The 13,836-nt window shown below is 39.8% G+C and overlaps 1 protein-coding gene across 1 annotated transcript; it reads right to left on the bottom strand.

Moving 5' to 3' along the window:
* Nucleotides 1-5,893: 5,893 nt before the first annotated feature.
* LOC110526864 (forkhead box protein B1-like) lies at nucleotides 5,894-8,953 on the bottom strand. The gene has a single exon (XM_021608053.2). The coding sequence runs from the start codon at nucleotides 7,737-7,739 to the stop codon at nucleotides 6,786-6,788; it is 954 nt and encodes a 317-aa protein (XP_021463728.2). The 5' UTR covers nucleotides 7,740-8,953; the 3' UTR covers nucleotides 5,894-6,785.
* Between the last annotated feature and the right edge of the window lie 4,883 nt (nucleotides 8,954-13,836).

Genomic DNA, 13,836 nt, shown 5'->3' with positions numbered 1-13,836 from the left:
TGGCAGACAGAGTGCATTGTGTTGTGTTTGCTCTGCTATTACAAATGGTTCTATAAGATTGTTGGCTCAACGAGACAATTCTGTTTACATTGGCCTGTTTGGATGGGGGGGGGGGGGGGGGTCAACTGTCGGGCGAGTGTCGAGAGGTAAGGGGTCGAGACGTGACAAGTTCACCAGTTTACACTGCAGAAAATACGTGGCGCTGATGTGGCTTGTTGACAAAAGTCCAGTATGTGTGAAGAACCCTCATAAGTTCAGTTTCAAATGACACCCTATTCCACATAGGACTCTGGTCAAAAGAAGTGCACTACATAAGGAATAGGGTGCCAGTTTAGAACTTACCCATGTAAACTCTAGCCATAGAAAGCAACGAGCATCCTGCCTAAAGAGTCCCCCTGATTGGTCCTCCGTCGTGGTTCATCCTGTAGGCCAGAGTTCCAATAAAAAAGGAAATATCAGCCTCAGCGTATTTCCTCATTAGCTACGGGATATTAATGAGGAGGCTAGCTGGCTGCAAGGAGAGGAGCTCTATCTACGTCCCAAATGGCTCCTTATTACCTACAAACCGTAGGGCACTACGTTCAGGAGGGCTCATAGGGCCCTGGTCAAAAGTAGTGCACTATGTAGGGAATAGGGTGCCATCTGGGACTCGAAACGAAGCTGTTTGGTTTAGGACATGAATTACTGCCTGTATTTATTTAAGAGGGAATCTGCTTCCGTCCATTGTAAATATATTATGTGGGGGGAGGGGGGGGGGGGGACAAAACACCCAATGATAAACATCGCAAGTAAATTGGTTGATGTAGGAATGTGACATTTTGGCTCTTGCAACAGTTGTGATCTAAAAATTGAAACAATATGCATAAATAATAGATATGAATAAACGAATGGACAGCCTGTTCCAGCACGATACACCTAGCCAGTTGGGTTGAGTTCGCAGACACAGTCAGACGCTGTAAATCAGCGGAGAAATTCATTATGGACCGTAATGTATCAACGACACAAAGTTTGGAGAAGACCAGTCAACCGAGAGACCTCTGCCGGCGACTGCAATGACAGAAGCCCCAACAAGATATATGTATACTGCCTTATTAACATGTGAATAAATGATGTGTTACTGTCTGGCTGTGTTAGTTACCTGCCTTAACTCATACATGATGTGTTACTGTCTGGCTGTGTTAGTTACCTGCCTTAACTCATACATGATGTGTTACTGTCTGGCTGTGTTAGTTACCTGCCTTAACTCATACATGATGTGTTACTGTCTGGCTGTGTTAGTTACCTGCCTTAACTCATACATGATGTGTTACTGTCTGGCTGTGTTAGTTACCTGCCTTAACTCATACATGATGTGTTACTGTCTGGCTGTGTTAGTTACCTGCCTTAACTCATACATGATGTGTTACTGTCTGGCTGTGTTAGTTACCTGCCTTAACTCATACATGATGTGTTACTGTCTGGCTGTGTTAGTTACCTGCCTTAACTCATACATGATGTGTTACTGTCTGGCTGTGTTAGTTACCTGCCTTAACTCATACATGATGTGTTACTGTCTGGCTGTGTTAGTTACCTGTTAACTCATACATGATGTGTTATCGTCTGGCTGTGTTAGTTACCTGCCTTATCTCATACATGATGTGTTACTGTCTGGCTGTGTTAGTTACCTGCCTTAACTCATACATGATGTGTTACTGTCTGGCTGTGTTAGTTACCTGTTAACTCATACATGATGTGTTATCGTCTGGCTGTGTTAGTTACCTGCCTTATCTCATACATGATGTGTTACTGTCTGGCTGTGTTAGTTACATGCCTTAACTCATACATGATGTGTTACTGTCTGGCTGTGTTAGTTACCTGCCTTAACTCATACATGATGTGTTACTGTCTGGCTGTGTTAGTTACCTGCCTTAACTCATACATGATGTGTTACTGTCTGGCTGTGTTAGTTACCTGCCTTAACTCATACATGATGTGTTACTGTCTGGCTGTGTTAGTTACCTGCCTTAACTCATACATGATGTGTTACTGTCTGGCTGTGTTAGTTACCTGCCTTAACTCATACATGATGTGTTATCGTCTGGCTGTGTTAGTTACCTGCCTTAACTCATACATGATGTGTTACTGTCTGGCTGTGTTAGTTACCTGCCTTATCTCATACATGATGTGTTACTGTGTGACTGCTCTTGTTATACCTGCCTTAACTCATACATGTGTTACTGTCTGGCTGTGTTAGTTACCTGTTAACTCATACATGATGTGTTATCGTCTGGCTGTGTTAGTTACCTGCCTTAACTCATACATGATGTGTTACTGTCTGGCTGTGTTAGTTACCTGCCTTAACTCATACATGATGTGTTTCTGTCTGGCTGTGTTAGTTACCTGCCTTAACTCATACATGATGTGTTATAGTCATATTAATGCCATGCCAGATCCTTCAGCTCTGATATTTATAGTCATATTCATGCCATGCCATGCCAAGTCCTTCAGCTCTGATATTTATAATAATTTTCATGTCATGCCAGCTCCTTCACCTCTGATATCTATAGTCATATTAATGCCATGCCAGCTCCTTCAGCTCTGATATTTATAGTCATATTAATGCCATGCCAGCTCCTTCAGCTCTGATATTTATAGTCATATTCATGCCATGCCAGCTCCTTCAGCTCTGACATTTATAGTCATATTAATGCCATGCCAGATCCTTCAGCTCTGATATTTATAGTCATATTCATGCCATGCCAGATCCTTCAGCTCTGATATTTATAGTCATATTAATGCCATGCCAGAATCTTCAGCTCTGATATTTATAGTCGCATTCATGCCATGCCATGCCAGCTCCAGGCAAATAAATAATCTCTCTCTACAGAAACCTTCAACGGAAACAGGCAAATAAATAATCTCTCTCTGGCCCTTTAATGAAACGTTCGACACAAACAAAGTTCTGACTGAAGTGATTTCCACCCCCGTGGCGGTGACATTACCGCCACTGTAAACACATTATAAATAACATATTTCTGTCCATTCCTCCTTTCCATACTTAAGGTTAAGTTGAGTTCATTATGCAGGCCAATGCCCTTCGTGCAATAAGCAACGCATAAATTATACATACTAATTACATTGGATGGGCAGCCACTTTAAATGAACGCTCTTAATTAAACCCTAGAACAACATTGTGGTTTGTGTACAGGATGGAATTGGAGGTGGAGCTGTATTTCACGAGCGTGTGCGCGCGTGCGCGCGTGTGTGTGCGCGCGCGCGCGTGTGCGTGTGAGTTAACCTTCATATCTGACTGGATGGGGTCTTATTGCGGAGGTAACGAGGACAGCAGTTATTTAAGATACGATGCGGCTGATTACATCTCAAAGCTTTTTAAAGGGACCTCATTCACACTGAAAAACCCTGTTGTAATTGTACAAGTTTTGGAAATAAAAGATACTGTGTGAACTTTTGTTTTAATTCGCATTTTTTTGATAATGGCAGCCTTACAGGGTAGCACATCAGACTGACTTGGTATTTCTGAAATCAGGAGCTAGCAGACATCTCGTTCTTTCTCATTTCCAAAATTAAAATCATGAAATCTCAGAGGGACACGTTTAAACCAGTGCAACGTTTGTGTGTTGTTGTAAATGTTCATACACAAACTACAGTTTCATGTAAAAACGTTTAAAAACGTTTAAACGGAACTTCAAGCTAATGAGACGGGTTTGTTCATCTGGAATTTATGAAATTCAATTGGATACTTTTAATGAATTCAAGGTCTTCAAAAATGTTCGGTGATAATTAATTATTATGCATTGATTTCAAATCGTCATACTTTAATTCATTAAACCTGATTGTTAAAACACAAATAAATTTAAAAGCAAACCAACCTTGTGGACAGTTGGATTGTACCTGAATTCCAGGATACTTTTCAATCAAGGGCTGAGGAAAAATGTTGAAGTTATTTCACTACACATATATGCAAATATATATTTCCGTAACTACCATATTATAACTATATATATTTCCGTAATTACCATATTATAATCACGTAAATATATATTTCTGTAACTATCCTATTATAAATATATATTATCTAAGTACCCTATTATAAATATATATTATCGTAACTACCCTATTATAAATATATATTATCATAACTACCATATTATAAATATATATTATCGTAACTACTCTATTATAAATATATATTATCGTTACTACCCTATTATAAATATATATTATCATAACTACCATATTATAAATATATATTATCGTAACTACTCTATTATAAATATACATTATCGTAACTACCATATTATAAATATATATTCCCGTAACTAACCTATTATAAATATATATTATCGTTACTACCCTATTATAACAGAATAAATGGGACAGGTCTCTCTCTGCTCGTCCCTGAGAAAGACAGAGCTATGAAGAGCTCCTTAAAACGTTGCTTCTAAAACACTAATAAATTGCGATTGTGTTCGGTGTACCTGTAGCCTGCGGTAATAGATGTACTCGATAATGTTCCGATTGTAACCTCTGTTGAAGACAACATTATTCAAATACTCTATCAACGAATTGCGATTTCCTTTTCAGAATAATGAGGGTATTGGAATGCATCACAACGTCGTCCCTCTGCTCAAGCCCAGTTCAGTGCTTAATAAATACAATAGCAAAAGTCGAGGTATTTTCGTACATTTAATGTGTGTGTTTGCACTTTATATTATGAGAAAAGTGAATTTCATCATTTCACACCAGTGACAAAACAAAATGGCAAGTGTCGCGGTCTACGCACTTCTTGTGTTGTTTACTGTCCAACAAACCTTCAATGTTGTGCAAACAGACCAAACAGAGGGGGATGAGGGGGGGGGGGGGGCACATTTAAATTCCAAAGAGGTTTTCAGAACTCGTTTCCAAGTCCTCCCAGTCAGCAATGTGTTGGTGAAAATCACTCTTTTTTGTCTCATTGAAAAAGGGGGACTATATCTACATCGGTGGCCCCGTCTAACTTCGCTATTCTTTACGTTCCCTATTCAAGACGAATGGACTGAATGAAGTGGATGGGGGGATGATGTATTTGATGTAGGTCTCGTTAATAGCATACAGTGATGGAATCCTAACATATTTGTTTATACTTAGCGATGGGGGATTGAGTTGAGAAAATCCCCAGGAATCGGTTATTATCACCGTGAATATTTCTAATTTACATCCATAACGAATATTGTCTCAAAGGAAGTTTGTATAAATAGAGATTTTGGCTGGGAATATTGGGTTATTATTTATTTTTTGTGCAAAGGACAGCTATAATTGTTTAAATATATATCATAATATTAGTATAGTTGTAGTATAAACACAACATTTAGGCCTCTAACTGTGACTAACGTTGGAACATAAAGGGATGCGTGTTTGTCCCTTAAACACACCTGTAACCTGTTGAATAAGGGAGATCTGCACGCTGAATTGCCTTCATGCATTGGAATCTAGTTCATTACAGCGCAAAGTGTGGTTTAATAGGATCCAGTGTCATTTAAACCGCAATGAACCATGTCCAATTACATAACCACTATTATTGCTACCTTACTTGACTTTATACTAATTTAAACTACTATAGTCTAGAATGCTACAACACCAACAATCATATTTACTAAAGCATTATATATATATAATGTGTGTGTGTGTGTGTGTGTTAAATAACCTGTTTAAATAAATAAAAAAACACCGCAATCTAACATAATGTTTTACGCAGTTTTTTTTTAATGGGAAAATATTCTTGATGACCAATAATTTATTGCAGACACATGGCACACTTGGAGAAGCACGCATGCTCGCAGCAAATACAACACAACGTTTTGAAACAGCATGCGTTTTAGAGAACGTACAAATATACTGCTTTTTTTTTTATATATATACATCCGGTCACCACAGTTTATTTCTTTTTTTTTTTGTTTTAAATTAAAATGGTCCACAGAACAACTACAGATAGATCTGTAAACTACACAAAATCTAAAACATTTAACCCCCAAAAAAAGTGCAGTTTACACATTTCAACTTATTCTTCCATCAATTCGAATATATTTGAATGTTTTGAATGCAGACAACCAGACACCAAAGTAAACCATAAATATATCTGTTTTCAAGTTTTGTTATTTGAAAATGTCACCTCTGTGATTGTTCTCTTTCTCTTTCTTTTTTTAAAATTCTCCTAAAAACTAGATTTGGCTGTTTGGTATAGCAAATGCAATGCGCATTAAAGGGAGCTGCAACTAAAAAGTCACGTTAAATTTAATCTACAAAAAAGTTGATTTCATTTATTTATTTTTCTTGGCCTTTTTATCTTGACGAAAATGCAACAACAACAAAAAAAGAATATTCTGACAACATTCTCTAATGCAATAACGAATTGTTTTTACCAGTTTTACATTAATTGAATTGGAATATGTATTGGAGACTTGGCAATAAAATGTAAGCAAGAATATAGATACGGATAACGACAGTGCTTTTTGAAAATAATCTCAGAATTGGATTATTCTTAAATGACCCTAAACAGGTAACAAAACGATGTAGCCTATATGCGCGTCATAGAAAGACAAGGGTCACTGCCACAACAATTCTCAAGTAAAACATCTAAGTACATCGATAAACCACAAAACGCAAATATCTTGCCTCATGATTGTAGAGCATATTTTAGTTGGTTGTCATGAATTGATCAAACAATAAAATACCGCTTTGGAAAAAGTTGATAAGCATCTCTTTTCTTATTCAGAAGTTTTTAATAAGTCCCATCCGCTAACGTCATGTCAGTGCACCGACACCACGGACTGCATGGCCGAAGAGGCCGGGTTTATGAGCGTTTCGCTCGGCGTGGCAGGGCTGCTTTGGCTGGTAGCTGTCTGAGGAGACGTGGGGCTGAGAGACTGGGGAGAGTTCGCTAAGAAAGCTGGAATATGTGTTGGCAGAGCCGAGAGCCCTGGCATCGAAGTAGGGGTGGGCTTGATTGGCACGGGGATGGCAGGTAGACTCTGCGCGCCATAGCAAATAGACTTGAGGGGCATTCCGTAGGCCGAATAATCACTGGCCATGGAGATGGGAGCTACCGTGTCCATGACGCTGGAGCTGTACATATGAGGCCAGGCCGTGGTGAGCTGGTTGTGCAGCGGGTAGCCAGCAGACATAGACTGCATGGTGGAGAAGGCCAGCCCGCCTGGCATTTTATACTCTCTGGCGATTATGTTCTCGATTGCGAACGGGTGTTTGAAAGTTGACGGTTGGTGAGAGACTCCTATGTTGTAACCGGACATTTGCGGGAGATGTGTGCCGGAAGCAGCCAGAGCGCTCAGTCGGAGTTTGGCTTGTTGTTGGAGATAGTGGGCAGCGTCCGACGGCTTGCTTTGCGCCAGATGCTCGGACGCCATCATCATCAACTTGAAGCGTTTACGACGCCGCAAGAAACTTCCGTTCTCGAACATGTCCCCGCAGCTGGGATGGAGAGCCCAGAAACTCCCTTTACCCGGCTGGTCCGGCCGCCTGGGGATTTTAATAAAACAGTCGTTGAAAGAGAGGTTGTGTCGTAAGGAGTTCTGCCACCGCTGAGTGTTCTCTCGGTAGTAAGGGAACCTGTCCATGATGAACTTGTAGATCTCGCTGAGCGGGAGCATCTTCTCCGGGCAGGACTGGATAGCCATGGCGGTCAGGGAGATGTAGGAATAGGGAGGTTTCTGGTCGCTATACGTGTTTCTCCCCGGACGAGGCATTCTGTTGGACTTTCTGTCAAAATACAATGCTGAATGGCGCGTCAGACTACAGTTCTTCCAGTTTTTCTCAGACAAACAGGAAAAATAGAACTTTGTCCTACACTCCTTGAAAGAAGTATCACTCTAGGACGGGTTGTTCAAAACAATTGTTCAAAACAACATTACGAACGCGTAAAACTCCATACATTCGCCGCATAGATTGTCTTTATAACGCAAAGTACAAAAAAAAACTGCAATATCCCCGCGCTTAAAAGTTACTGAAAGTTCCCCAAGATGCATGAAATACAGCAACGCAACTCACTGTCTGTTTCCTCCGTGGACTGTTCACTCAGCGCTTATGGGCTGTGGGTCTTGAAAACAGCCGTCCTATGAAAACAGTCTCGTTCTCTCCCTTCAGATGGCCTATATGATGCGCTATCTTTAGTTAAGCAAGCAGCAATAAGCTTCTCCTTCCCCCCCACACACACACTCACACCACGACTCTCTGAATGGTTCCCGATATGTTGTGGCCCTTGTTGTGATGAGCAGAGCTAAGTAGCTGCTATTTCCATGTCCTTCCCCGAACCGTGTGATAGTTTAATGTGATGACAGGAGAAAAGACCCCCGTAGAGCCGCTTCATTAATGTGCCACTTCTTCGCTATCACATGACAATCGCCTTGGGTGGAGAGGAGGAGGGGGGCTACTCGCTCGGAGGAGAAAGCAAAGGCATAATCTGGATTCATTTACACCTATTTACATGGACACCTTGAGCCAATAGAAATGATTTCCATTTGAAGACAGAGCGAAGGGGTGAAAAGGCACAGCGACCCACCGGATTTGAAGTGTGAGGGAGGGTGATGAAAGCCCGGTTTACGCCGTGTGAAGGTATGCAGATAACCTTTTGTGAACCGAGCAAGGGGTGCTTAGTCAACTATTTGCGTTTACAAATAGAGCTACTAAGCAATTTGATGTTTGGCATGGAGGGCCGTCGCTTCTTGGCGCAGTCTCTCTATTTGTTCTGTATAGTCCGTTGTAAGTTTTTTTTTTTCGTGTTGAATGACGTGTCATTGATTACATGTTAGTTTCAGCTGTTTTATAGGGGGACAGTGTGATTTGAACTGATATCGAATCGACAATTTGTGTACCAACCTGTGATCTATAGTCATCTAACTGGTGACTAACAGTTTGTTTACTCTGTCACATTAACTAACGTCTTTACATGACGGTTAACTGTTGATTGCCCTTTGGAATAATATACAATTATTTCCAGAATGTATTTGTTGAAGTTGTATTGTCAATTACTCAATACACTCCCTTTGAATACTCTTACTTTTGTCTGACTTGGATTTTTCCCTCTTTGAGTGTGTGTGTGTGTGTGCGTGCGTGTGTGTGTGTGTGTGTGTGTGTGTGTGTGTGTGTGTGTGTGTATTCAGCGTCCGAGAGCATGCGCCGCAGTCGATAAAATATATATATATATATATTCGAACTAGTTATTGGGGGAATATGATGAGGGTCTCATGCACGTCATAGGTAATCCCCAAAAGGCACAATTAATAAACGTTTGACTTGAAATGTACACTTGCATATATGTGGAGACATACATATGATGTCGCAATGTTTAGAATGTGTTTATTTAATGTGTTTCGAATAGCCTACAAAAGGTATAATAGCCTAATACCAATATGTTAGTGTTTACCAGACGACTCCCCACAAAGCTGTGACAAGCAAACGTACAAACAAAATACACTTTCTACGCGGATGAACAGGTTTAAATTAAGCCAGTCATTGAAATGTAAAACTCGGGTGGGTTACGAGACTTACGACAATGCTATAGAAACTGTATAAAATACCAATAAGTCAATTATGTGAGTGTGAACCTAATGGGGGACGTATTCAGATCAATGGACATTCTTCTCTCTGTGTGAGCGCACCCTCCTAGCCAAGCCACCTTCCCTTTCCGCCTGGCCACATCCCAATGAGAAGGACCACACACACACACACACTCGGACCAACTCATAATCTATGCTAATTTCTCTCCATGCGTCCACAATACACGGAATCATGATTCGGACGGACAGGCTGCAGGGGCGAGTAAGAATAAAGCCAGTCGGGATGCGGGCCTGTGGTAATCCAAGCCCTTTAGAGTGAAACGGTGTGGTTTCAGTCAGTCACTCAGTCATCGTCGGTTGTTTCTGTTGCGATGCTAATGTGTGTGAACAGATTGGACAAAGCTGTATGGATGTTGATATCAAAAGAGTATGAGGAAAATACAAAAAAAATCGGTGTATATTTAACGTTATTATTATTATTATAATTATAATTATTATTGTTATTATTGTTATTAGAAAACAATTTATTGTAAATTCAGCGTCAAGGGCAAAACGGTCCTGACATTCGGATGTGTTCACACTGTTGCGCAATACAATTCCCATCAAACCATTCACCCGTTTGATTTCAGTTAACTTTTCCTTAACATTTAATCATCTTTTACGCTTCTGATCTCTAGCTGCATCTGTCCAAGACGTTTTATCCCACAAAGCTGCGGATTGAGGGAAAAATTCCGCCACCATGATTCTGAACAGATGAACTCGCCTTTCTCCTCTTCTCCAAAAGAGCCTGTTGAATCCCCAGTAGATCAACTGTATAATGTGAGCACTGTTTGGTCATTTGTACAAGCGGAACAAAGGTTGAGCTAAGCCAAATTGCATTGCACTTGTGAACCTGCTCCTGGTCTGAAGTAGCTTTTTTTTTTTGCAGCGGCGGAACGGAGAACAATTTTGTGCGACCCAAAAGGACTCAAACAAAGGCGCTCTCTGCTGCTCCTCTAAAGTAGAGTAGCGATGCGTGCCATTCCCAGGGCGACGGGGATAAAGAGCCGGGTCAGAGAGGGAGAAAGGCGGACCTAACAGCCACTTTCACACGTCGTCTCTCCACTGCTGCACCAGAGCACAAAGGAAAACAAATGTCGCCCCCCCGCCAAAAAATCGCCTTCGCTCCAAAAGTAACAAATGATAGCTGAATATCCCTGTCAGAAAGATTGGTTAGTAAATGTAAATTGGGGGAACAATATTATGCAGAAACATGAACTGTCTCAAATGAGAAGTTCATTTATAATCTACTTTGAGAACGACTTGGAGAACTGCAGAATAAATACAATGAAGGAAAAAAAATACCTGAAAAAGTTGAATAGCTAGGCGATTCGTTTCATACACATTTATAGGAAAATGATAGTGTGTTTTCATGGCACATTCTCGCCAAGAAAATAGACAAAACCAACGTGTGTTCGTCGCGTTACTGTGCGCTGGAAAACAGATATGGATTTATTAAAGCGTGAATGAAAAAAACTGCATTCAGCTATTCATTAAAATAAAAATAATCACATTAGCCTATGACCACGAATTATTTATTATGGGCACACATCGGAATGTTATGATAAAACAATTATTGGTCAAATCAAGTGGACAGGCCCACAGTAATTAAAGGTTAACAGGCCTACACTATTCCCAACAATAAAATGAAGTACATATGCAGGACCTTAATTTGACCAGTTTCTCACAGCAGGAAAATAATCATGTAGAAATATGAAATGTGAATTATTGTGTGGATTATAATTAAAGGACATTTTGTTTTGTAGAGGGATAATACATTTTAGTTAGAGCAAATCAAGTCTGACATTTTAAAGTGGCAATTACAATCTTTAGAATCCTTGTATAAAAGTTTGCATACACTTGTAGCAACCCAAGAAATCAGAATAGATCTATTGAAAATATATACTAGGCTATATATATATATATATATATATATATATATATATATATATATATATATATACATAGATAGCGGATCTAAAGCTCTAACAACAGTAGTCCAGCCTCTGACCTGTTGGTTTTCAGACCTACTGTAATGTCAGTGAACCCTGGTGAATGTTATGGCATCTCTCTCTTCACGTCATCTGGTTCTGTTGTTATTATGACGTTGTTATTATGAGACAATACTTGTCTCTGGGTCTGTTGTTATTATGACGTGCGTCTCTCTCTTCACGTCATCTGGTTCTGTTGTTATTATGAGTGGCGTCTCCCTCTTCACGTCATCTGGTTCTGTTGTTATTATGAGTGGCGTCTCCCTCTTCATGTCATCTGGTTCTGTTGTTATTATGACGTGGCGTCTCCCTCTTCACGTCATCTGGTTCTGTTGTTATTATGACGTGGCGTCTCCCTCTTCACGTCATCTGGTTCTGTTGTTATTATGACGTGCCGTCTCTCTCTTCACGTCATCTGGTGCTGCTGTTATTGGATCAAGGCCCTGCTGTGATCGCTGTGCAGTAAACTCAACATGGGCTTCCTTCATCCTATTATTAGTAGTATTATTATTATTAGTCATCTTTATCTAGAGGCGTTGTAGATTTACTAAAAACTGTCTGAATAAACAAACTGCAACTGCTGACGGGGTAATTTACATTGTCAATGAAAACATTTGCATAAACAACTAATTAATGACATTAACACCTTCAAAACAATCTATTCACTAATACTTGTATAACTCAAATAAAATAGTCCTATATCCAGTTGAATGCCAAATATGTACATATATACCATTAGATCTATAATAATAATAATAATAAACAATAATAATAATAATTCTAATTGCATTATTATGGTGACATATTAGGCTATTGCTATGAAGTAGCATATTTTATTTTAAACATAATAAACAGAATGCCATTTAAAACATGTTGTTTTTTTGTAAACCACTACATTTTTTTGTAAACCACTATATTTTTTGTAAACTACTCTATATACATAAGTTGACTTATCGGCAGGTGTTTGGAGACGGTACTTGACTCTGGTGAATCTGAGCATTATTGATTGTAATGAAGGTCTATGGCTGGACTCTTTCCCGAGCTGCTGCTGCACAGTACAATTAGTACCGTATAGCGGTAGCTAACTGACGTAGAGCTACTGTATAGGAATATTATGAATATTCAAGGCGACAGCGTCAATTAATTAGACTACAGAGAGATCTCATTAAGACACTCAACGCCCTTTTAGTGCTAAAGTGGAGGAGAGGAGGAGGGGAAGGGGGAAGGGGGGGGGAGGAGGGAGTGAAGGGAGACGTGTTTTAGAGTTAACGAACATTATTCAGTTCATTCATTTTCCTTCATTATCATACAGAAAGCACTCAAGTTTGCCTGCCGCGGGTTTTCTTATTAATTAAAAGGGAATCGTTAATTCACTAGTAAAGAGGAGAACGCGTCAAGAATACTTTGAAATAGACAGTAAAGTTCTGTCCTTCATAGAGTAGCCTGTAGCCTGTGTATGCCCAAGCTTTCAGCTCAGAGGTTTCAGTGGTTATTTGTTGTTGTTGTTTGTTTAATTGATTTCGGATTCCACATGACGGGTTGATGATGGGTTGTAAAATGTAAACTAATTTGATCCTGAAATAACGTTTTTTTGTTCAAGTTCAATGTCACGTTTGATAACACTGCGTTAGGATACGCTAATGTGTGTTGTGTATAAATTAAGGTAAATAAATAACGGATTACAATTTTTAAAAGACACAGCCAAACGGGACATGAATTAGACTAAGCAACAATATTAATTATGCAATTTAAATCTTAAATTGTCCCCCCCCCCCCCCCCCCCCCCCCCAAAAAAAAGGTTAAAAAGGTAAATATTTGGCCCGAGTCTGCGTTTACAAATGAGGCAGCGCGAGGATGGGTGTTGGGAGGGAGGGACTCTCTCTTAGCAGACCCCAAATTAATATGCATGTAAAATTAATTAGCTGTTTCGCCGTGACATCAAAATAAGTACCTGCGAGAAGAAAACCCTCCGGGCATTTTGAACATATGCTGGAATTATCGTTAATTGAGTGATTACATAAATTAGCGATTCATTTTACAATACATCAAGTAAGAAGATCTCTCAATTAAAGGAGCATAAAATTGGAAGGTGGAGGAGATGGAGAAGATGAGGAGCAGCTTGGAAGGTCTGATTCCCTTGAGGTCAGTCTGGGGATTCCACCTGACTGACCATAGCTCTGTTTCCTGCTTCAAATGGAGCGGTAGAACGATAGGAAGCAACCGTAAAGGAGTTTAGAATTTAGATCAATGATGGGAAG

Source organism: Oncorhynchus mykiss, chromosome 6 (assembly GCF_013265735.2).
Source record: "Oncorhynchus mykiss isolate Arlee chromosome 6, USDA_OmykA_1.1, whole genome shotgun sequence".
NCBI classification, from domain to species: Eukaryota; Metazoa; Chordata; class Actinopteri; order Salmoniformes; family Salmonidae; genus Oncorhynchus; species Oncorhynchus mykiss.
The sequence above is the reverse complement of the archived record's forward strand: the minus strand, read 5'-3'. Positions and strand labels throughout refer to the sequence as shown.